The sequence below is a fragment of the Erinaceus europaeus genome, chromosome 1 (genome assembly GCF_950295315.1).
Source record: "Erinaceus europaeus chromosome 1, mEriEur2.1, whole genome shotgun sequence".
Lineage (NCBI taxonomy): Eukaryota > Metazoa > Chordata > Mammalia > Eulipotyphla > Erinaceidae > Erinaceus > Erinaceus europaeus.
Window position 1 is genome coordinate 142,632,259 of NC_080162.1, and position 25,725 is coordinate 142,657,983.

Genomic DNA, 25,725 nt, shown 5'->3' on the forward strand with positions numbered 1-25,725 from the left:
AGAGATAGGGAGAGAGACCTGCAGACCTGCTTTACCGCTTGTGAAGCAACTCCCGTGCAAGTGAGGAGCCGAGGGCTAGAACCAGGATCCTTGCGCTGGTCCTTGTGCTTTGCGAAACCTGCACTTAACCTGGTGCGCTACCACCAACTCCCTATGTTTTATTTTCTTAAGTAACTACAACAATATATGATTGGATAATAAATCAAAACAAAATGCCTTTTATTACATTAACTTGTTTCAAGACCAAGGAGATTAGGACTGTGGAAGCCATGCTTTCCTACATCTAATGTTTACATATATTTAAGTGTTTCTATTTAAATACTAAATTTCAAGGGTTCAAGGGTGGGGTAGACAGCATAATGGTTATGCAAAGAGACTTTTGTGCCTGAGTCTCTCTAATGTCCCAGGTTAAAAACCCAAACACCAACATAAGCCAGAGCTGAGCAGTGTTCTAGTTAAAAAAAAAAAAAAAAAGTTCCAAAACTGGATTTCTTCGGTCAAAATAGAGAACACTTAAGTTATATCTGAAAACAAGATACCTGAGTTACTCATAAAAATAAGACAGTATGCAAATTATTGAATATAAAAGCTTCTGTTCCTAAGATTCAAATAAAAAAACAAAACAGTTTAAATCAGCTCATTCCATTTTCTGACAGTCACCGTAACAAGCCTTTCTTGGATATATTTTGAGAGTACAGGAAGAATTTTTAAATTTTAATTCCATAGAAAGTAGCAGAATGATGACTTTTTGGACAGGCACATTGAGCTGCATGCTATCTAAATCAAATAGGACAATGTTAACTACTAAAAATGCCTGTTAAATTTAAATGAACCCACAGTGAGAAGATTAACTGTAGAACAATTAAAACCTACCTAAGGAACCATTTAAAAATATTTCCAGGTTGGCCATTTGGTAGCATACCTGGTTAAGCTCACATATTACAGTGCACAAGGACTCAGGTTCAATGCCCTGGTTCCCACCTGAAGGAGGAAATCTTCTCAAGTAGTGAAGCAGTGCTGCAGGTGTCTCTGTGCCTTTCCCTCTCTATCTTCCCCTCCCTTCTTAATTTCTGTGTCTCTATCAAATAAATAAAAAAAAATTATGTACATATATATTTCCATAATCTACTGGTATGAACCACTTAAATGAGGCATATAATAATGTAACTATGCAATTAAGATCCAAAAATTGTTAATATGCTATGGATACTATGGGTAGTTGTCTGGAGCAAAAGTCTCTACTGTTTGTACTATCTAAAGGGAAGTTATTACCTATAAAGCCAAACAATAAAACAATTTCATTCATGAATCTATTAGAACTTCCCCAAGAGGGCAGGGTGGTGTTGCACCTGCACATAGGGTGAAGTGCAAGTACCTGCACAAGGATCTTGGTTTGAGCCCTGGCTCCCCACCTGAAGGGGGGGGGGTCACTTCACAAGTGGTGAAGCAGGCCTGCAGGTGTCTATCTTTCTCTCCCCCCTCTCTGTCTTCCCCTCCCTTCCCAATTTCTCTGTCCTATCCAACAACAATAACAACAACAATGGGGGAAAAATAAAAGAAGATGGCCACGAGGAGCAATGGATTTGTACTATAGGTACCAAGCCCCAGTGACCTACCTAAGACCTGCTGAAAGTAACTAATGGCAGTTACTTCATAAATAATGGATACTCTCTACTGTTGGATAAACAAAACTGATACAAAATCTACAATTTTTAAATCTTAAAACCTCATGGTGTGTCATTTAAAATAAAACTAAGCTATGACAATAGACTTGTAAACCAACACTTCCCAACAAAGTGATACACACATACCCACCCACCCCCCACCTCCATGGCAGAGAGCATCCTTTACATGTATGAGTCTCTGATTCAATCCTCAGCGCTGACTGCATAAAATAATCATCAGGTATACCGCTCAGTAAAAATATATGTAAAAGTATAAAATCTTTTTACAACTATGACACCATCTTCCTAGACAATAACTTAGGTCCACCTGCATACTAGAGGCAAAAACTAGTAAAGTCATGGGCCCCTTGGAATATACCTCAAGTAGACCCACCAGCTTTTTCTAAAACGGGGACCCCACATCTTCATCTGTAATATTCCAGCCTTTATGTTCATGATTACTCAACAATTGGTATGGCTTTATATGCTAACTTTTTTTCAGCCACTAGGTTCCAGATGCTACCATAATGCCAACTTGACTTCACTGGGCAGACGACCTCACCAATGTGTCTTGGAACCCCACCTCCCCAGAGCCCTGCCCCACTAGGGAAAGAGAAAGACAGGCTGGGAGTATAGATCAACCTGCTAACACCCATGTTTAGTGGGGAAGCAATTCAGGAAGCCAGACCTCCCTACCTTCTGTACCCCATAATGACCCTGGGTCCATACTCACAGAGGGTTAAAGAATAGGAAAGCTATCAAGGGAGAGGATGGGATACAGAGTTCTGGTGGTGGGAATTGTGTGGAATTGTACCCCTCTTACCCTATGGTCTTGTCAATATTTCCATTTTATAAATATATAAAATAATTTTAAAAAGTATAAAATATCAAGCAGAATGGGATACAGAGTTCTGGTGGTGGGAACTGTGTGGAATTGTGCCCCTCTTAGCTTATGGTCTTGTAAATATTTCCATTTTATAAATAAAAATTTTAAAAATCTCAAATAGAAATTATACAAGTTTTATTTCTGTATCTATGCAGGGAGTAACCACCAGAAAAAAAAAAAAAACAGAGTAAGAGAAATAATTTTTTTCTTACCTGAGCAACATCCTCAAGTTTATTCCACTTTATGGACAGCAGTAATTTTGGCAATGACTGGGGGAAATTCTCTCTACAATCTTGTCGCAAGGTCCAAATAAGATCCATTTCATTCTCACACAGCTGAGACAAGGGATCCCTATCCAAGATTTCTTTCAATACAGCAAGAAATTTTTTCCCACCTCGACTCTAGGAAATAGAGATAACTCGTTACAGGATCAAATAGTTGCACAAACACCACTAGGAAATAAAATATAAATCAGCAAATTTATATACAATGAACATATAAGTAAACAACATGTGAAACAATGAAGGTCTAATCTATTAAAGTTAACTAAATTGAATTTTTTTTAGTTTTCATTTTGGGATATTAAGTTAGTATACACGGTGGAAGTAAGTAGTTCTAGGAAAAGAAAAAGTACTGCATTTAAAGACTCATTTGCAAACACTAGGTGGCAGAATTGCAATTTAAAATTTTAAAGTCATCTATTACATGAACTGAATTTATTTGCTAATTTCCAGTTTCTATAAATAAACAAAAAGAAAAATGCCAAAAGACCAGACTTACATTTAAGTCAGAAAAAGGTAACACATGCCTCTATGGCTCACAGGCAAAAATCATTTGTATTAAGAATTAGATCTTGGATAAAAATAAATATAAAATACAGTTATACCATTCTCAAGCAAATACTTAAAAAAGTATTTACTGAAAAATTAAGATAATGGTCCATGCTACTGGTAGGCTCCAGGCTCTGAACTCCACAAACATTAAAAGAAAGATGCAGTTCCTCTTTTTATTATTATTATTATCTTTATTTATTTATTGGATAGAGACAGCCAGCAATTGAGAGATGGAGGGAAGCTAGAGAGGGAGAGAGACACTTGAAACACCTGCAGACCTGCTTCACCACTCGCAAAGCTTTCCCCCTGCAGGTGGGGACCCGGGGTTGGAACCTGGGTCCTTGTGCACTGCAGCATGTGCGTTCAACCAGGTATGCCATCACCCAGCCCCGATGCATTTCCTCTTTAAAAAAAAAAAAAAAAAAAAACCTAGGGAGTCAGGTGGTAGCGCAACGGGTTAAGCACACGTGGCACAAAGTGCAAGGACCAGTGTGAGGATCCCGCCAGTTCAAGCCTCCAGCTCCCCACCTGCAAGGGAGTCGCTTCACAATCGGTGAAGCAGATCTGCAGGTGTTTATCTTTCTCTCCCCTCTCTGTCTTCCTTTCCTCTCTCCACTTCTCTCTGTCCTATCCAACGACATCAATAACTACAACAATAAAAAAAGGGGGGGGCAACAAAAGGGAATATATTTTTTAAATCCTGTAGAATTTAGAAAACAATTTCTATAATTTCTAGATTTATGTGATGAGATTTTCTTTTATGAATACTTTTCTTTTTATTATCTTTATTTACTGGCTAGAGACAGCCAGAAATAGAGAGGGAAAGCGGTGATGGAGACAAAGAGAAACTGAGAGACAACTGCAGCACTGCTTCACCACTCACAAAGCTTTCCCCCTGCAGGTGGGGATGGGGGCTTGAACCTGGGTCCTTGTGCACTGTAACACATGTGCTCACCCAGTTGCACCATCTAAGATTTTATATAAATCTGTACTACATACTATTCATACATACTTGGGAATATTGTAAGAATTAAAATAAGTCATATTGGTATCTTAAATAGTAAAATTCATTTATATATAAATGAACAGTAATGACCACACAGAAAATCTTAACAGTTGTGGGATATGAAATCAACAGTAAATTGCTTTTCATGTATCAACAATGAATAAGTGGAGCTGTTTTACGTTTATAGCAGAAAACCTAAATATTGGGAGCCAGGTAGGCGGTGGTGCATCTGGTTAAGTGCACACATTAAAGTGCACAAGAACCCAAGTTCAAGACACTGATCCTCACTTGGGAATTCTTCATGAGCAGTGCTGCAGGTGTGTCTCTTTCTCTCCTCTGACCCCCCCCCCACTTTTTTTTTTGCTTCCAGGATTTTTAAATTTTTTAAAAATATTTATTTATTCATTTTCCCTTTTTTTTTGCCCTTGTTGTTTTATTGTTGTAGTTATTATTGTTGTTCTTATTGATGTCTTCGTTGTTGGATAGGACAGAGAAAAATGGAGAGATGGGGGACTCAGGAAGGGGGAAAGATAGACACCTGCAGACCTGCTTTACCACTTGTGAAGCGACTCCCCTGCAGGTGAGGAGCTGGGGGCTTGCCCCGTATCCTTTCGCCAGTCCTTGTCCGCTGCGCTACCGCCTGACTCCCTGCTTCCAGGATTATTTTATTGCAGGGCCTCGGTGCCTATACTACTAATCCACTGCTCCTGGAGACCATCTTTTTTCAATTGTTGTTGATGCTATTATTGTTGTTGTTGGACAGGACAGAGAGAAACTGAGAAGGGAGGGGAAGACAGAGAAGAAGAGAGAAAGACACCTGCAGACCTGCTTCACTGCTTATGAAGCAACCCCCCCCACCCCCCGTAGGTGGGAAGCCAGGGGCTCGAACAGGGATCCTTGCAAAAGTCTTGCATTTTGCACTATGTGTACTACTGCCCGGCCCCCTCTCTCTCTCCCTTTCTAACTCCCTTCTCTCTCCATTTATCCTGTCTTTATCCAAAATAAATAAATGTAAAAGTCATAAAATTAAAATCTAAATATTGTGAAAATATAAACTCTTCCCAGATTAGTCAACAGATTAAATAAATGTAAATCCAATGAATACCTAACTGTTTTAAGGTTTATTTGAAGATCCAAATTAACCAACATAATATCGAAGAACAACACTGAAGGACCGACATTATCTGAATCATATAAAAATACAAGTGTATTTAAGAAGGCTAAATTAGGTGTCTGTGGAGGTGGTTCAACTGACAGAGCATCTAACTTACATGCCCAAAGCTCCCGGTTTAAGCCACAGCAATACAAACTCTGGTACATGTACCTCTCTTCCTCTCTGTCTCATTTGTTACTATATCTCATTCTCATATACAATAGGCTTTTTCAAAAGCTTAAAAATAACAAAGGAGAAGACTATAGATGGCCTTGGATTTAGTAATGACTTTTTACATAGACTAAAGCCAAGATCTAGTAAGATTTTTTTACATACTAGACTTCATGAAATTTACATATCTGTTCTGTAAAGGAAACTATCAGGACACTAAAAAGGCACAGTTGAGAAGAAGGCTTAATGGTAGAGCACAGGACTTCCATGCCAGGAACCTGGAGCTTGACCTGACACCATATAAGCCAGAGTGATGCTCTTATCTATTTCTCTCTCTCTCTTTCAATATCTCACTATATAAATCTTTAAAGAAAGAAAATGAAAATACAAGCCACAGGCTGGAGAAAATACTTGAAGAAAGACATCTGATTAAGACTGCAATTCAAAATACACTAAATTCCAAACATCAACAATAATAAAATAAAGCTCCTAGTACAAGAGTCTAATAAATTACCTGATCAAACAAGATACAGATGACAAATCAAGATATGCAACACAATTAAGTGATAACTTCCCCTGTGCTTATCAAAAGGAATCAATAGTGTGACCACACAAAAGGTTGCCTATGCACTTCTGGAGGTGAAGCCATGGTGGAACAGTCACAAACAAAATACACACCTCAACAGCTATAAAAAGAATAGACCATAGAAAGCCCTCACCAATGTACAGTGAGGTTTGTCTGAAATACACCGGCATCCTTTTGGTGGTAGGTGGAGAAGCAATGCATAAGCAGACATAACAGGAAAAGCAGTGTGGGCTTGTGACTCAACACTTTTCAGGCAGAGAAGCAAAGCAGGGATAGGAGATCAGTGGCCTCAGCAAGGACCTGCCTATAGGACTCAACTCTATTATAGAAAAGAAAATCTGAAAACCACCAACTAAGCCCAGTAAAACCAGCATGCCCAATTCTTCCTCCCACAATACAGTGCCATATAGGTTAGGGAGCAACCACATAGGACTTTGCCCTCAACTTGGATTAACAACAGTAGAGAATGCTCCATCTTCTGAAGGGAGGATGGACAACATACTCAGTGTTCAACCTGAGGAAGATGGGTCCTGAAACTGAGGCAGCTTGGAAGGTTCCTACTCATAACCACAGAATGTGAACTCAGATCTAGAGGGATGCAGAGGTCACATAGGCTCCTAAACTGAATATGATCCCCAGATCATATCAATTCAATGGGATTTACAGTCAACAATATTTATATCCCTTTTTTGCCAGCCATGACATCATCTCCCCAGACAATAAATTGGATCCTAGGGCACCAAAGTAAAAACCCTGTGATGAGGGGTAGACATGCAGCTTCCTGGGCCAGTGGGGGGTGGGAGTGGGTGAGAGGGGTGGGTCAGTCTTTTGGTGGTGGGAATGGTGTTTATGTACACTCCTAGTAAAATGTAGTCATATAAACCACTAGTTAATTAATGAGAGGGAAAATTAATTGTATGTCTCAAAGTTTTTAAAACACAGACTGAGTCTTTTTAATATATAGGCTGTGTATTTGATATGCGGACTCTCTCAAAAGCCTAGACCAAGTAGATCAGAAGCAACCAGTGGCACAGCTATATAAGATACTGGGTACTGTACAGCAAACCCTAACAAAAGGACTTTTCAAAGTTAACCCAATCACCAAATAATGTGATGATAACATTAACTATCCATTGTCTTTTTGAACCCTAAGACAGCAGGAATCTCACATCTCCACTATAAAGCCTATATCTCCCCCAGTCCTGGAACCTTAGGATAGGGCCCACATTCCCGCATGCCTCTCCCAATCCATATCAAATAATATTGCATCTGCTGATCGCAACCTAATCAACGCAATGATTGCCACCTCAACATGCTTCAGCTCAGACTGTGTCCAGAGACTTCAGGTGTGGAATGACAACCCTTCAGCTTCATTACTTAGGTGAGACCTTTCCTTTCATAGTATACTCTAATTCCATCCCAGGTGGATCACTTTCTAACAAAGTCCCAAAACCTAGATATAGACCAGATTCTGTGAGAGAGAACATATGTTCGCACGTATCCATAAAGTAGTGCAAAATATATACCTGAAAGCAGAAGTACACTAGAGTTTGCAGTGAGTATCACCTCCCCAACACTTCCTCTCCACTATTCCAACTTTTGGGTCCATGATTGCTCAACAATTTGTTTGGCTTTGTATGTTAACTCTCTTTTCAGCCACCAGGTTCCAGATGCCATCAGGATGCCGGCCAGGCTTCCCTGGACTGAAGACCCCACCAATGTGTCCTGGAGCTATGCTTCCCTAGAGAACCACCCTACTAGGGAAAGAGAGAGGCAGACTGGGAGTATGGACTGACCAGTCAACGTCCATGTTCAGCGGGGAAGCAATTACAGAAGCCAGACCTTCCACTTTCTGCAACCCACAACAACCCTAGGTCCATACTCCCAGAGGGAAAGAGAATGGGAAAGCTATCAGGGGAGGAGATGGAATATGGAGATTGGGTGGTGGGAATTGTGTGGAGTTGTACCCCTCCTATCCTATGGTTTTGTTAATGTCTCCTTTCTTAAATAAAAAATAAATTAAAAAAAAAAACTATCCTTACAGGGGGCTGAATGGTGGTTCACGCAATTGAGAGGACATGTTACAATCCACAAGGACCTGGGTTCAAGTTCCCTAGTCCCCAACTGCATAGGGGAAGCTTCACAAGTGGTTAAGCAGTAATGCAGGTGTCTTCTTTCCTCCCTCTATCTCCCCCTCCCCTCTCCATTTCTCTCTGTCCTATCAAATATAAGGAAAATAAAATAAAGTAAAAAACAAACTATACTTTTTAAAACTCAACTATACTTACAGATACGTTAGCACTATCACTGCTTGCAATATCAGCTGCCTTTTCAATGATCTGTATAAAAAATAATTAAGTTTTAGAACTTGCATTTGTATATTTTAAATGTAAATAACATCATCTGTACTAAAATTGCAAGGAACAATATATGTTTTGGAATTTCTATATAACATAAACATAAGTTTTAAACACAAAATAGCATCGTGCTATGATTGATTACCAATCTTCAAGCTGTTGACAACCAGGAAAGACAGCATTACTTCTAGGGAGCACTGGGGTTGTCTATAGATGAATTAAAGTCACATATGTGAGAGAGACAACTGTTTAAATACAGATACATGAATTTTTGTTAGAAAGTGCAAAGGAAATTGAAAAGTTACTAAATATATATGGTTGTGCCATTTGGTATTTTCCGAGCCTACAGATATCAAAAGTAGGGACTGGGTGGTGGTGCACCCGGTTGAGCGCACATGTTACAGATATCAAAAGTAGAGTACTGAGGAGGAGCATAGAAATATTTTTTTAATTCACTAAGTTTAACAGGGGCACACATTCTCAAAAAGTTTGGAGACTCTATCAGTATGTAAATAATCTGGGGTGGAGCATGGGGTTTATTCAGAGGGGAAAGTATCTGCCTGCATTCATGACAATGTGGGTTTGATTCCTGGCACTACTTGAGAGCACCAAGGAGGGTAAATTCTTTGGTGTCTCTTCCTTACTCCCTCCTTCATAAAATTACAGAAATTTTGGCTAAGGAAAGGTCCTGGATTCTGGTTCTGAAAATATATATATATAAAATTTGAATATCCATATCCAATTAGTGAATTACATAATCCTCAACAATTTAACTATATCCTTATATACAAAATGTAGTGATAATTCTCATCTTATGATGAGTGATTAAATTAAGATAAATTAAATTAAGCAATGGCTTGAAAAGCAAAAATTAAATTAACTAAGATTTTTAGCAGCCCAGGAGGTGGTACAGTCAATACAGCACTGGATTTCAAAGCATGGGGTAACAAGTTCAATGCCCATTCTAGAATGATGCTCTGGTTCTCTCTCACCCTCCCCCCACCATTAACAAATAAAAATTTTAAGTCAGGTTTTTCAGTTTCCAGATCTGTCATTACTATTTTTTTATGTGCATTACTTCATTTCAACAATCACATATCAATTATACAATTAAAGGAAAATATACTTATTTATACATATTAATTTTTTTTTAATTTCAACTCCAAATTGATCTTCAAAGGCAATCTAAGAGATAATAATGATAAAAAGAAAGTTTAATGACTACTGGTAAATTACATATGCACAGAACATTCACTACATTTGTAAAAATTTTTCAGAAATAATTTCATTTGACTGCAAAGAAACCACGATTGATTGTTAAACACATACCATAACCAAATATAAAAATATTCATAGTAAGACTATTAGATGTACCACGAGTAGTTTCAGCTTATAGATAAATTCCTATGCAACAAGTAAACAAAACCATGATATAACTGTAATGGATGATTGCAAGGAACAATATATGTTTTGGCATTTCTTACATTTGTATGTAAGTATATAGCTTTTGAAATATTTTTAAGTGATTTCTTTTATTTTTATTTTTTCCCCTTTGTTGCCCTTATTGTTTTATCATTGTTGTGGTTATTATCGTTGTTATTGATGTTGTTGTTGTTGTTGGATAGAACAGAGAGAAATGGAGAGAGGAGGCGAAGACAGAGAGGGGGAGAGAAAGATAGACACCTGCAGACCTGCTTCACCACCTGTGAAGCAACCCCCCTGTAGGTGGGGAGCCGGGTGCTTGAACTGGGATCCTTATGCCAGTCCTTGCGCTTCGCATCATGTGTGCCTAACTCGCTGCGCTACCCCCAGCTTTTGAAATACTAAGCATTTCTGTTACAGGGAGCCATGAAGGGGTGCACCTGGCTGTGCACATGTTACTATGCACAAAGACCCAGTCTCAAGTCCCCACTGCCCACCTACAGGGGGAATAGAACAGGCAGTGAGACAGTTCTGCAGCTGTCTTTCTCTCTAACTTCCCCTCTCCCAATTTCTCTGTCCGAGCCAAAAAAAAAAAAAAAGAAGAAGAAAAATGGCCACCAGGAGTGGTACATTCATTATGTTGGCACTGAGCCCCAGCAAAAACCCTGGTGGCTCAAAAATAAATAAAATTTTAAAAAGAAGTGCTGTTACAGTGGCCCAGTAGGTGGAACAGTGGTTAAGATGCTGGATTTCACACATGATATCCTAAGTTTGATCCCTGGTATCTCCTCTTCTTTCTAATTAATAAATAATTTAAAAAAGAATTTCTGTGACAATAATCAGAAATTTTAATTTGGTTGTATATCACTGACCAGAAGAAAACATTTTGGGATAAATGAAACAGCCTGAATATAAAACACAGTAGTTTTAGCATATAAATGATCACAGTCTTCATTTCACATCTGACCAAATACTCTACTTGTTCCCAAGACTTAGCCTGTAGATAAGGAAACCCTCTTAGAAACAGAAGTCATTGTTAGATTCCACTAAAATAGTAGCACCATTGGAAATCCTATTGATAATCAAAACAGTGATAATTAAAACAAGTCATCTGTACCTTGAATACCAACACGAGCATATCAGTGACTATGTCTCTTAGCACTAAACTAACATACTTAGATATCTCACTGTGATTTCATATATTCAGCTTTACATATGAATGCACTTGTAGCTGTTATATTTTAAAAGGCCTCAGAGATTATCTCCATATTTTGTAAATGAAGAATCTGAATCAGAGATGTCAAATCTCACTAGGTCAATGATAAAGCAGGATGACAGCTGGGTCTTACCAACAAATGAAGTGCTAATGTATCTGATATTTTGAAAGTAGATAGATGAACAGAGCATTAAAGATGTATAGTCAGGAAATCATTATTTCTTGCCCAGTTAACCTTTAGTCTACCTTATCAAAGGGAGGATAGTAATAAAGTTACTTTTTATTGTTTGAGAATTCAGTACGTAAAGCTGTTCGATTTTGAGTGTACAGATTTATATTAATATATTGACTATTTATTATAATCACACATAACATGTATAATTAAGACATCAATGTGTAATGAAATACTCTAATTTCAATAGTTTCTTTTATAATACCCTTTAAGTAATAGGCTTACCTTATCAAAGGGAGGATAATAATAAGGTTGTTTCTTATTGTCTGGGAATTTAATATGTAAAGCTGTGGCATTTTCAGTATATGGGTTTGTTTGAACAGTTCCCATTGGATTCAACATTTCTTCAAGTTCATCTAAAACATGAAAATAATTTTGATTTCTGAGGAACTGCTTTCAAAACTAAAGTAAAACACAGCTTTCAGCAATCCCAAAAAATGGCACAGTGGCTAGAACTTTCGTTCAGTACCTAGAATGACATGTGCCAGAGTGATGCTCTGGTTCGCTTTTTCTCTTGCCCATATATACATACATACACACATACATACATACATACATACACATACACAAATACATACATACATATATCTCACAGGAATACTTTAATTAATATTCGAGAAACATGACAACATAGATGGTACTACTACCAAACTCAAATTTCAGGCTAGTATTAGCTGAAGAGTAAGTATATTTATTATTCTTTCCATATTAGTGAATATTCCCTCTACAAATACAGTAATTTAGTAGAGCCAGGGGCAACAGAGATAGATATAAAGAAGAAACTGTTCTGGGAGTCGGGTGAGTTAAGCACATGTGGCAACAGCCCCCGGCTCCCCACCTACAGGGGTGTCACTTCATAAGCAGGGTGAAGCAGGTCTGCAGGTGTCTATCTTTCTCTCCCCCTCTCCCTCTCCTCTTCATTTCTCTCTGTCCTATCCAATGATGATGACATTAGTAACAAGAATAACTACAACAATAAAACAACAAGGGCAACAAAAGGGAATAAATATTTTTTAAAAGACACTGTTCCTTGCCAGAATTTCTCAAAACGGTATCAATATAAAAATAAATGCCTATAGCAATAACAAATATAACAAATATATCCAGACACGAATCTGAATAAATATATACAAATGCATTAAAATAATCTGTGGAGATCTGGTTTAAAGTAAACAACAAAGATGTGAAATGATGTTTTCTTTACTGAGCTGAAACATTTAAGAATATTTAAGAAACATTTAAAAAGTTACAAATTTCCTCTTTAACACAAAGGATTAAGATGTAAACCTTACCAGGAAATGAAGACCAGCTGTGTAATATTATATCTCCAGATCGCAACTGTCCTTTAAAGTCAAAAACCATTGTGTTTACCCATGCCACAGGATAATGCTGTTGAAAATGAAACCATTGAATAAATAAATATTCCAAGAAAGACCTTTAAGTGTGAACATGGACACAGCTTTAATTTCTAGAGTTCTAGATGACTGCCTCTCAAAATCATCCTGAATCAAAAACAAACTGTACATGAAAAAATATTCAAGATATTTATGATGATAACACAAACTCAAAAAGCCAATTAAAGTCTCCCTGTAGGGTGGGAGAAATAGCATATCTGTTATGTAAAAATACTTTTGTTTGTTGAAATCAGAGCACAGTTCAGCTCTGGCTTATTATGGTGGTGCTGGGGGACTGAACCTGGAACCCCTTGAAGGCTTCAGGCATGGAAGTCATTTTGGCATATTATGCTGCCTACCAAGGCCAACTCCTTGTCCCCCCCCCCCCCAGAAACAGGCTGAGAGAGTGGGGAAAAAAAAGATTATAGCACTGAAAGTTGAAAGGTAACACACTATCCAAGTGAGCTATTTTGCAAGCCTGCAAAAAATAACTTTCATTCCTTAAGTTCCAAAGTCCCATGTTCAACCCCCTACATCACCATAAGCCTGAACAGAGCTGAGCTCTGGTGAAAGAAGAAGAGAGGAAGAAAGGAAAGATGGAAAAGAAGCCACTAAAGTCTCATAATAAAACAGTATCTTTGAAAACTAGAGTAATTATTACACAACCATGGGAAATGAGGAGGAATTTTCAGTGATTCAAGAAATTTATGTGCTATCTCCATATTAATAGCTGCATTATTCATAAAAGCCAAAGAGCAAAAGCAACAAATGCTCTTCAACAGGTGACTGGATAAAGAAGTTATACGACATATAATTAAAGGAATACTACTGGGCAATTTAAAAAATTTTGTTCTTCAGGGCAACATGTATGGAACTGGAGGTGATTATCCTTAGTGAAGCATAATGAGGAAATAAAAGGCAACTACAGGATGGTTTCACTCATATGTAGGATATAGAGAATTGAAATACATGAACTTGCAAAAAAAAAAAAATGGAGCCAATATGTCTCTAAGCCCATGGAAAAACTATATAGTTACACTGGGGGGAGGGGGCAGTATAACAGAAGGAACCTGAGTGGTGAGTGGTGTGGAAGTATTGTGCTATGGCATATTTTCTATGCAGAAATCCATCATGGCTTTTCCAACAACACAATATATCCCTACTATCTCATAGATCACTAATAAAAATTAAAAGGAAAACATACGTGTTAGAATGTCAGGTTGTGTGTTTTAGAAGCTCTTAGTTTATATACATGTGAATGTGGAATGAAGCAAATGTTTCTAGGCACAATAGAATTTAGACATTAAAAAAGAAGAAACAAGTGGCCCAAGAGGCTGTGCAGAAGATAGGGCATTGGACTTGCAAGGCTGAGATACTGAGTTTGATACACTGCATGAGCCAGAGTGACATTCTGGTTCTCTCTCATAAATAAATAAATAAATAAATAAGTCTTTTTTAAAAAACAGGGAAGCAACAAGGTAAAAGGACTTTGGAGCAGACACTTAGACTAATAAATGTGGTTACACTTTACACCAAAGATATAGAGTTTAACACTTAAATAAAATTTCGTTACCAGTTAAGAGAAAAACACTAAAGAACTAACACTTCTCAGACTTTTTAGACATTAATATTGATTTTAGAAGCCAGGAAAACAGCTCAATGGGTAGAACATTAGGCTTGTATGCCTGAGACTCAAGGTTTGATTCAGTATAACACGTACTGGAGTGGTGCTCTGGGGAGGGGGTTGTGTGTACAACTGTCACATGTAATAAGATAAATCTTACAGACTTTTTAACTTAAAAAAAAATGATGATGAGCAGAGAAAATGTGTTCTCATGTTAAGAATGAAAAAGGTAAATTCAGGGGTTTGCCAGTAGTGCACCCAGTTGAGCACATACATTACCATGCACAAGGACCTGGGTCTGAGCCCCTACTCCCCAGGGTAGAAGGGATGCTTCACATGTAGTGAAGCAGGTCTGCAGGTGTCTTTCTCTCTTCCTCATTTATCAAAAAAAAAAAAAAAAAAAAAAAAGGAAGGGCGGGAGACCCGGGTGGTACCACAGCAGGTTAAGCAAACACACTGCAAAGCACAAGGACCAGCACAAGGATCTCAGTTTGAAACCCTGGCTTCTAACCTGCAGGGAAGTCGCCTCACAAGCAGTGAAGCAGGTCTGCAAGTGTCTATCTTTCTTTCTCCCTCTCTGTTTTCCCCTCCTCTCTTGACTTCTCTCTGTCCTATCCAACAACAGCAGCAACAAAATGGAAAAAATGGCCTTAAAAAAAAAAAAGTAATGGAGGGAAGGCCACCTGGAGGGGTGGATTCATAGTGCTGAGCCAAAGCCCCAGCTTGATGGCAATAACAAGGAGAAGGAGAAAGCAAATTCAAGCAAGTAACAACGTAATTAAGTTTTTTTTTAATATAGAATGAAATGCTTTTTATTACTATTAAGAAATAGTAAGAAAAAGAAAAATGCTGTTATTGTGAAATCTGATGTTTCTTGGTTGTTTCAAAAAAAAAGGTGCTAGTTACCATGTGTGTTGTAGTTCCAAACTGCATTGTGAACAAGTTATCAGCTTTTGGGAAATTATTTATAATTTGTTCATTAAAAAAAAAATCCTGAGAGAGCTGTTTTAGTGGGCATATGAAGTGAGTAATAACATACCAAACTCCAAGCTACCATATTTTTACCTATGAGACTTAAGTAAAAACAGGATTTAAATCAGAGCATGAAGGGCTGGGGGGGTGCACTCAGTTGAGCACATTACAGTGCGCAAGGTCATGGGTCCCCACCTACTGGTGGGAAGCTTCACAACTGGTGAAACAGGATTTAAAACAGAGCATGAAGGGCTGGGGGGGTGCACTCAGTTGAGCACATTACAGTGCGCAAGGTCCTGCTGGTCCCCACCTACTGGTGGGAAGCTTCACAACTGGTGACTCCCAGAGGGATAAAGAATAGGAAAGCTTCCAATAGAGGGGATGGGATGCAGAACTCTAGTGGTGGGAACTGTGTGGAATTGTACCTCTCTTATCTAATGGACTTGTCAATCATTATTAAATCAATTAAAAAAGAGAGACCTGTAGTATCTGTTTTAAAGGTTTTTTTAGATATTTATTTATTATTAGAGACAGAGAAATTGAGAGGGGAAAGGGAGATAGGGAAAGAGAAAGAGAGACACCTGCAACCCCACTTCACCACTCATGAAACTTTCCCTTGCAGGTAGAAACCAAGGGCTTAAACCTGGGTTCTTGCACACTCTAATGTGTGCATTTAACAAGGTGCCCCACCGCCTGGCCTGCTTTTTAAGAAACATATACAACTCATGTACACACTTCCAAATACACTTTTTTCTTTTTCTCCTACCAGAGCACTGCTCAGCTCTGGCTTATGGTGGTGCTGCCAGCCTCTGAACCTGGGACTTTGGAGCCTCAGGCATGAGTCTCTTTGCAAAATCATTATGCTATCTACCCCCACCCCCTATTGCCCCTCAAAAAAAAAAAACTTCACTTAAGACTTGAATGAAAATAAAATTCATGAGAATATGAAAACAAATGATCATTTATGATTTCAAAATCCAAAAATGTGGATCAGGTGGTGGTGGTACACCTGGTTGAGCACATTACAAAATCCAAATAACTCTAAAAACTAACAACTCGTTCAACAGTAAAACAGCCAGGAATGACATGAGGTTAGCAGTCTTTATTTACTATGAGTATTCATATAATTCACTACTAGATACAGATTTTTGCCCCAGACTCTACAAGGTATGTGAAGGAGTGAGCTCATACAGTCTATGATCTAAAATGCACAAAACTCTGAACTCTCAAACATGTCTGGCACCTTGAATTTCAATTAAAGAACTATGAATTAGTAATTTTCAAAATTTCTTCACCTAATTTAACAATTTATTTCTATCTTCTAAAAAGTACTGCATTTAGACTGTAGAGATAGCTCAGCAGGTAGAGTGTGTGCCTTGCCGTATGCATGGCCCAGGTTTGAGGCCCAGCCTCACATGGATGGTGTTGTGGCAGTGGAGGGAGCTCCAGAATTATGATGCTTCTCCCTTTCACTGACGTTCTCTCTCCCTGAATAAAAAAGTAGGCCACAGCACTGAAATCACATATGCCAAACACCCAGCTCCACAAAAACATAAAAATTAAAAGTGCGGGGACCGGTCAGTAGTGCAGCAAGTTAGGCACATATGGCCTAAAGCGCAAGGACCAGCGTATGGATCCTGGTTTGAGGCCCCGGCTCCCACCTGCAGGGGGGTCACTTCACAAGCGGTGAAATCAGGTCTGCAGGTGTCTTTTCTCTCCCCCTCTCTGTCTTTCCCTCCTCTCTTGATTTTTCTCTGTCCTATTCAACAACAATGACAGCAATATCAGCAAGAATAATAATCACAACGATAAACAACAAGGGCAACAAAAGGGGAAAAGTAGCCTCCAGGAGCAGTTGATTCATAGTGCAGGCACCGAGCCCCAGCAATAACCCTGGAGGCAAATAAATAAAATAAATAAATAAAAATTAAAAGTGCACATTCATAACAGAACGTATGGTATGACATTTACTAAATAAAAGAGAAAAAATGAAAGGGGTTAGAGATGTGTGTGAGATGAACTTGGCAGCAGAATGCACAATTCACATATAGGAGACCCTGACTTAGATCTCCAGCACCAAATCCCCACCTGACAACGAAAAAAAAAAAATGAGCAAGTCATAAAAACAGAGGTTTACTGTTCTTTTGACATGAACTCCTAGAGACCAATTACCTACACTTTTTATTTCAAGTATTTCAAAGGGTCTTAAAATGACTCCACTATAGTACCATTCCATCATGAAACACTTGTTCAGAAGCGAATGCATCATTACCACTTTCCCAGCTTTCCTGATGGTCTGATATTTTGAGGGATTAATAGTTTTAGTCGATTTCTTCGTTTTTACTTTATCCAAAACAGCATAAACTGCAAAGCATAATCGAGCCATTCTTGGCAGGTCACAAGTATTAATGTCAAATTCCAGTGGTTCGTTCCAAAGGTGATCATTTTTCCCTGATATTTCTGAGCTGACGATGGTTTTACATAGGAGTTCGGTACCATGAAAAAGGCCAGCCCTGACATGAACCTGTGGTGAGGGAGACAGAAGCAAATCCAGAACTGTGAGTCTTCCTTCACTGAAACACATTTATTTCGGAAAATGAGAAAAACATACTAAGAAGAGAAGCCATCCCTGGGAGAGACTACTCACGAAGACATCAGAATGCAAATTAATCAGTTCAAGAAATTTAGCTGAATCTTGCTTTTCCTCTTGCTAACCAGACCAGCACCAAACTATCATGGGTCACAATGATGTATGTGGTACTAGTGAAGCCTTAAATATACAAAATACTACCATGTGCTTATTTCCAGTGATGACTTCTTTCTCTCTCTCTCTCTCTTTTTTTTTTTGACCTTTATCTCTATTGGATAGAGACAGCCAGAAATTGAAATGAAGGGGAGGGGAAAATAGAAATGGAGAGAGACAGAGAGATACCTGATGACACACTTCACCACTTGTGAAGCTTTCCCCCTGCAGGTGAGGGCCAGGGGCTTGAACCCAGGTCCTTTGCACACTGTAACATATGCGCTTAACCAAGTGTACCACCACCTGGCCCATTTTCAGTGACTTCTTTATTTGAGGCCTTGACTTTTCTGTACAGTGGAAAGGAAGAGGAGAATAAAAACATCTCTAGAATCTCTTCCCTCTTTTCTATAATCTATGAATTGATCATTGTAAGTTAAATCAAGTAATGAAATTAGATTTTGAGATGAAATGCCTTGTTTTTATTTAATACTATGGGCTGTGTGATAAACTCCCCTCTGTTACTCAAATAATGGAAAAGAAGATAAATTCAAATCTTAGAAAATACTCACTTTTACAGTTTCTTCAGTGTTGAGTTTATTTCCCTTAACCAAAACAATTTGGAAAGGGTTGCTATTTTCCCAAATATGCTGTAAAAGAATGAAATAAATACAAATGTTTTAGTGAAAGAAATGAATTTATTATGTTAGCAATTCTCTTATCATGTCTCCTATCTATTGGGAACATGATGAAAACAGAGCTCTGAACAAATGGAAATCATGTGTATTAAATTAAGACTCATAAGTACACATACTAAGTGCTAATCATAAAAAGTAGGCATTTTAATAATTCTAAACAACAAACACATAGTAAAAGCTTAAAATACATTAAGAACATAAAATTTAAACTAAATTTAAATTAAAGATAATATCTTGATCATCAAGAAGTAGTTATAATTTGCTTGGTGGTAGCGCAGCAAATTAAGCGCACATGGTACAAAGCGCAAGGACCGGTCTAAGGATCCCGGTTCTAGCTCCTGGCTCCCTACCTGGGGGTGGGGGTGAGGTGGGGGGAGTCACTTCACAAGCAGTGAAGCAGGTCTGCAGGTGTCTACCTTTCTCTCCCCTTCTCAGTCTTCCACTCCTCTCTCAACTTCTCTCTGTTCTATCCAACAACAATAACAACAAGGGCAACAAAAGGGGGAAAATAGCCTCCAGGAGCAGTGGATTCATAGTGCAGGCACAGAGCCCCAGCAATAACCATGGAGGCAAAACAAAACAAACAAACAACAACAAAAAAAACACATACAATTTGTTCAATTTAAGATTAAATCTTTTATTTTTAAATTGGAGCACTGGCTTATGTTGATGTAGGGGATTGAACCTGGGACTTTATAACCTCAGGTATGAAAGTCTTTTTGCATAACCATTAAGCTATCTTTCCTGGCCAAAAAATGTTATTGCTAATCATTCCAATAAACATAAATGAGATTTGCTTTATACAAATATGTTACATTCTGGAAAAAATGGTGTCTTTGCTATTTTTAAAGTCTAAAAAAAAAATTCAATATGGAGGCAGGAAAAATATGCCAAGTATACCAGAAAGACAACTTCTTTAGCAAGTCTAATTTTTCCATTATAATGTCTCAAATTGTTGACTCAAGCCTTTTGTTTAGCTCTCATCTCAAAAAAATCTTTAATTTTTTATGGTATTTTCTGTGACACCAAAGTAACATGAAGGTCAAAGATAGCATATCTCTATTTACAAGTATAAAGAATAATGAAAAAGAATAGTAGCCAGAATGATAATTTTAGTAAACTGTTAAATACTGATGGAACTTTGGTTTTAGTCAAAGGTGAGCAAAGAAAACTTGTGTGAGGATTAAGTATACAGCCAAATAAATATGCCTTTTTGGGGATTACAAAAGATTCACATATGAAACTTACAGAAATTACTCGTGTTTTCTTTGGTGGTAAAGGAAGAGGAATGTTAGATGAATTTCGATTTATGGCAGCTTCTATAGCGATCATTTCCTGTTCATACATCTTCTTGATTTTGCAGCATTCCACAAGTATAAAATGAGGCAATGTCCTGTTCATTACACAGTTCCGGATATACTACATTGACAAGAAGCAGTATGGTAACTTTTTTAAAAAAGATTTTATTTATTTATTCATGAAGATAGAAAGAGAGAAAGAACCAGACATCACTCTGGTACATGTGCTGCTGGGGATTGAACTCAGGACCTCATGCTTGAGAGTCCAATGTTTTATCCACTGCATCACCTCCCTGACTACAGTATGGTAACTTTTAAAGCAAACAATTAAATAAATAGAAGAATAAAATTAAGCATTGTGAAAACATTATTCCAAATAGCAACATCATAGGAAAATGAGAACTAGGACCTGAGAGATGGCTTAGCAGGAAAAGTGCAGGCCTTGACATGCTATAGGACCTGGTTTTAATCCCTTGTATTAATCCTTAGGGCCACCTGGGGCAAAACCTACAGATCTCCATGGATATAGTTTAAGAAAAATATAGAAAGTGTGCTGAGGCTGGGAGATAGCTCAGCCAACAGCGCATGTATTTTAATAAGAGCAAGGTCCTAGGTTCAAGTTCAGACCCCACACAGAAGTACCACTGATGGCAAGAGCAAACTCCATGGATGGTGAACCAGCACTGTGGTATCCTTCCTCTTTCTATCTAAAATAAAAATGATTTTTTAAATTTTATTTTTGTCTCCAGGGTTATTGCTGGGGCTTAGTGCCAACACTACAGATCCACTGCTCCTGGCAGCCTTTTTTTTTTTTTTTGGATAGGCCAGAAAGAAATTGAGAGAGTGAAATAGAGAGAAAGACAGACACCTACAGACCTCCTTTACCACTTGTGAAGTGTCCCCCCTGCAGGTGGGGAGCCAGGGACTCAAAACCTGGATCCTTGCACTTCATACTATGTGTGCTTAATCGGGTGCACCACTGCCCTGCACCCTAAATTTTAAAAGGTGATCTGAGAGTAATGTAATCACACATGCACAAAGCCCCAGCACCACAAGGACAATTAAAAAAAATGAACCATGGATGAGCGGACAGCTCAGTCTTCAGACAAAGTTGATCAGGGCTCTGGTCTCTTCTCTCTCTCTCTTCATAATAAAATCAAATTAAGTGATAAATATTTTTACACTGCACCAAGAAGCAGCTCAGTGGAATCATGCTTATACCCTGGGATCATTGCCTGGAACCACAGAGAGACAAAGAAAGAATAACTTACAACTACTTATATATACCTAAGTACCTAAGAACTTAATCAGACACCTCTTATATGCACAGCTAATATTCACCTTTATGAGATTTCCTATTATTAATAGACTAAAGAACTGAAAACCAGAAGCATTAAATTAAAATCTTAGAACCTATAAGATCTGGAGTTAAAGCTGGCTGTCAGACTTGCACTGAGCAGTCAAGACAGGTGAACATCTGATACACACATAGTCCTGAAGTGGCCCACTTATGTGTTTCCAGGAATACCTAAGGAAGACCTGGTTTCTTTTAGCATAGGATCCAGGCAACTGTTACTGTTTCCCTAGGAAGAACCTATTGACCATTCCAGCAGCCATGAAAAAGGATGACCCTCCAGAGGCACAAAGGTGCCTCTTCACCCCACCAATGATTCAACTCAAAACTAACTGAATGGAAGTCTATTGTGGTCCTCAGAAGAATAAACTTCCCACAGAAAATACAGTATGAATCAGCATCCTACATTTCATTCAGAATCACTATGGCTACATTTTTAATATTAAAAAAATTCCAGAATGGCATATAGTTGAGTTATAAGATATAACAGTCATTTTAAAATTTTACTATGAAAGATATATCTATTGCTAGACATTTCTTTGCCTATAATAATCCTATATATTTAGGTTTTTTTTTTCAATTTCAATAACACTATATCAAGATTTTGATTTACAGGATGATTTTGTTTTCTGCCACAAGGAGACAGATGTCAGTATACCTCACCCCAAACAAACTCTCACTCTCTTTTATCATAAGACTTTTTCTTTTCCAGCTCTCAGGTATTGCACATGGATGATTCCTTCATTTCCAGGACAGGGAGGTGGCACAGTGACTAAAGCATCAGACTTCCAACAGGAAATACTGTTTGATCCCCGGCATCTCAGATGTTCTAGCTCTCCCTCTCTCTTGTGTAGATAAATAAGTCTTTTTGTTTTAAAGTATTAATCAAAAGGTTACTTAAATGATAGAAGAATGTGAAAGACACATTTTCCATCTTTCTTCTTCCTATTATATGCAAAAGTTCAAATAGTTATTACGCTGAGAATATCACAGCTCCCCAAAACTCGAGTGTGAGTTCTAACAACAACTGCTAGACTTTTAGCTAATCCACGAGAAGTAAAGGACCCACTTTGCTCCTTCACAGGTGACTGGTAGTCTTGTCGGGTAAAGTGTGTATGGCCAGCAGTTGCTGTCTTTTAACACCTTGAACACACCACTCTACTCTCTCCTAGCTGGCCTCCAGTGGTTTCTGAAGAAAAATCTGGCGCCAGTCTGACTATACTCCCTTCATAAGTAACTTTTTCTTCTTTTCCATGGCAGCTTGTACATTTTCTTCCTTTGACCTTGACCTCTAATATTGTCACAATGATTTGTTTTGGTGTAGGTCTATTTGGGTTCAAGAATTTGGTAGTTCTCTGCTTCTTGAACATCTATGTACATGTTAGCCATATCCCAGATTTGGACAAATATTCATCTATTATTTCTTTTAATATGGCTTTTGCTTCCTTCTTTGTCTCCTCTCCTGAGACTCCTATAATTCTGATATTTGCTTTCCTAATAGTCTTTAATTTCTTGAAGTTGCTTTATTTTCCCTAATATTTTCTTCCTTCTATTTTGAAGTACAGAAAGTACACATATAAATACATGTAAACATATGAGAAAAGATATATAGCTGAAAGATAAATAACAAAAACAGGTAAAAATGTTAACATTAGTTGCCACAGAATTAGGTGGGATTAGAATGACTATTAACTAATTCTGCACAATTTTCTATCAGTTCAAAATATCTTCACCCACCCCACAAGCTCCCTTATGGGCAACACACTTTGTTAAACAGATATTTAAATTTCACACAGTACACATACTAAATATACAATACACTTACCTGGAACTGAATTAATGGGTGATCACCAAATACATATTCTACTCGTCCACTAATTTGTAGCACATAATCATAAGGACGAACTTCATCTTCTTTTCCATGAATAGTTAAAAATTTTTGGATTGCCAATTCATTTATTTTAATTGGATTCATATTAGGAGATACTTGGAAGCTAAATACATCCTAAAGGAGGTAAGGATTTAAAAAAAAACTAATAATTTCATACTTACATTAAAAAATAATTAATTTACCTGTATTCTTTTTATTTATTTATTTTTACATAAACACCATTCCCACCATACAAAAGACTGTATCTACCTGTATTCTTATCACATTATATAATACTAATATTTTTATAAAATGCATCTTTTACATTTGATATTCCAGCAAATTTTCCTGTTTTCTAAGTATCATGTGTCTGTATCAAGTTTGCTAAATTTTCTGAACTAACAAGTAATTTGACATTCTACAGAGTCACAACACACAGAGGTCAGATTAGTATTCTGCTATAGTTCACTAATATTCAAGTAAACTTTGTCTTAAAGTAAATTCATCACGTGCTATATCAAGTGAGAAGGAAACTCTGATGGTAGTGACTGTGTCTACTATCATGGCAGTTGTGACAATGATCATAAAGGTGACGAAGTATTAGTCCTGATCATTTCCTTCTGCGTGCTTTATTGTTAACTCACATTACTACTCAGGTTTCCAAAATTTTCTCTGGAATCACCTCCAACCCTCCCCCCGAAATACTTTTAACCTCATTCTACTCCCCAACACACATATACACCTAACTGGAGACATGGATATTACATGTGTGCTGCTCAGATTTATTGCTTGGTATTGCACAAAAGTGAAAAAAAACCTCTGGGGTGGGAGTGTGGGAGTCCTCGGTCCTGGAAAATGAAGGCAGAGGAGGATCTGGGGTGGGGATGGGGGATAGGTTGCTATGTAGAAAACTGAGAAATGTTACACATGTACAATCTACTGTATTTTACTGTTGACTGTAAAACATTAATAAAGAAAAAATTTAAAGATTTATTGCTATCCTTTATGAGTTATGGTTTTTGAAATTAAAAGTATTGCTATCTGCAATATGATTACTGGAACTATTCTATAAAATTGAGACATGGCAGTTTTATAATTATGTTTATCCTGCTTTATTTTAAAAAGCAGAGGAGTAGACAGACCAGGGCACCAACCCTTCACATGGAGTATAAGGAACTGAACCCAGGACATGAACTGTAAGCGCACTCTCTATCTTGCTTCTCAAAAGTTCTTTGAGAATAAATGTTCTGACCACCTAACTATGATTACATGGCTAAATAGCTAATATTCTGTACGTTCCTCACAGAAATTGTGGCCTAACTTTTGTCCACTGACCCTGGAAAATCTTTGCTTTTTCACACTGGCATGCTTTGCTTAACTTGGCTGTAGCAAATGAAATTAAGCATGAACAGCACTGAGTGAGACAGCTAATTCAGGCTGTTAGAGCACCAGATTTTCATGCGTTAAGACTACAGACACTGCAAATCCAACTTCAGACAGGTGAGCAGTCCTGGTATTCCTCCCCCTTCCACCATTTGTCATTACTCTCTCATTCATAATAAATAAATATATCTTTAAAAGAAAGCAAAGCTGAGGGATGGGTGGTGGTGCACTCCATAGAATACACATATTACCATGTGCAAGATCCAGGGTTCCTGGCCCTAGTCCCTACCTGCAGAGGGGAAGGAAGCTTCATGAGTGGTAAAGTTGTACTACGGGTGTCTCTTTTTCTCTCTCCCTATCTCCAACTTCCATCTCAGTTTCTATCTGTGTCCAATAAATGAGCAAATATAAATATTAAAGGAGGAGGAGGAGAAGTAGCAGCAGCAAAACTGAACAGCACTATGCTTGGAGCAGAGAGGCAGCAAACTCTCTGTCTCTTTCTCTCAGCTCATCTGCACATTGGGAGGTCAGACTAGGTCCCAAACTGTCTGCCTGTGCCTAAAATGGGCATTGCTGTGCTCCCAGAGCAGCCCCGCTGAAAAGACAGCCAGTCTGTCATCCCTGTGCATGTGTCTGTGCTGGGAATGGGAGGCAGAGCAAGCTGGATGGAACCCCATCACCTCCCTGCACTTTGGGGGTGGGCCTACCATCTTCATGTTAACTGCAGGCGCTCATGCCCATATTGCTGCTGAGTGAGTATCTAGAAAGGTCCACGCAGTCCTCACATATTCGTGTTCGAGTTCTATCTGCTGCCTAGTGTCCTGGAAATACAGGGCACAGGGATGGATAAGGAGGCCGAGCTCCCT

At 38.1% G+C, this 25,725-nt stretch overlaps 1 protein-coding gene across 5 annotated transcripts in view; it reads right to left on the minus strand.

Annotated features, from left to right (window-relative positions):
• Window positions 1-25,725, minus strand: part of PIK3CB (phosphatidylinositol-4,5-bisphosphate 3-kinase catalytic subunit beta) — a 160,182-nt gene that overhangs the window by 48,899 nt on the left and 85,558 nt on the right. For all 5 annotated transcript variants that reach the window (XM_060196484.1, XM_060196476.1, XM_060196478.1 and 2 more), the window contains 8 exons: window positions 23,432-23,611; window positions 20,203-20,373; window positions 18,829-18,906; window positions 17,789-18,040; window positions 12,819-12,915; window positions 11,752-11,882; window positions 8,588-8,638; window positions 2,763-2,951 (listed from right to left, as the gene is read on the minus strand). In XM_060196484.1, coding sequence (XP_060052467.1) covers window positions 2,763-2,951; window positions 8,588-8,638; window positions 11,752-11,882; window positions 12,819-12,915; window positions 17,789-18,040; window positions 18,829-18,906; window positions 20,203-20,373; window positions 23,432-23,611 — 1,149 coding nt within the window. The remainder of the gene's footprint in view (window positions 1-2,762; window positions 2,952-8,587; window positions 8,639-11,751; window positions 11,883-12,818; window positions 12,916-17,788; window positions 18,041-18,828; window positions 18,907-20,202; window positions 20,374-23,431; window positions 23,612-25,725) is intronic.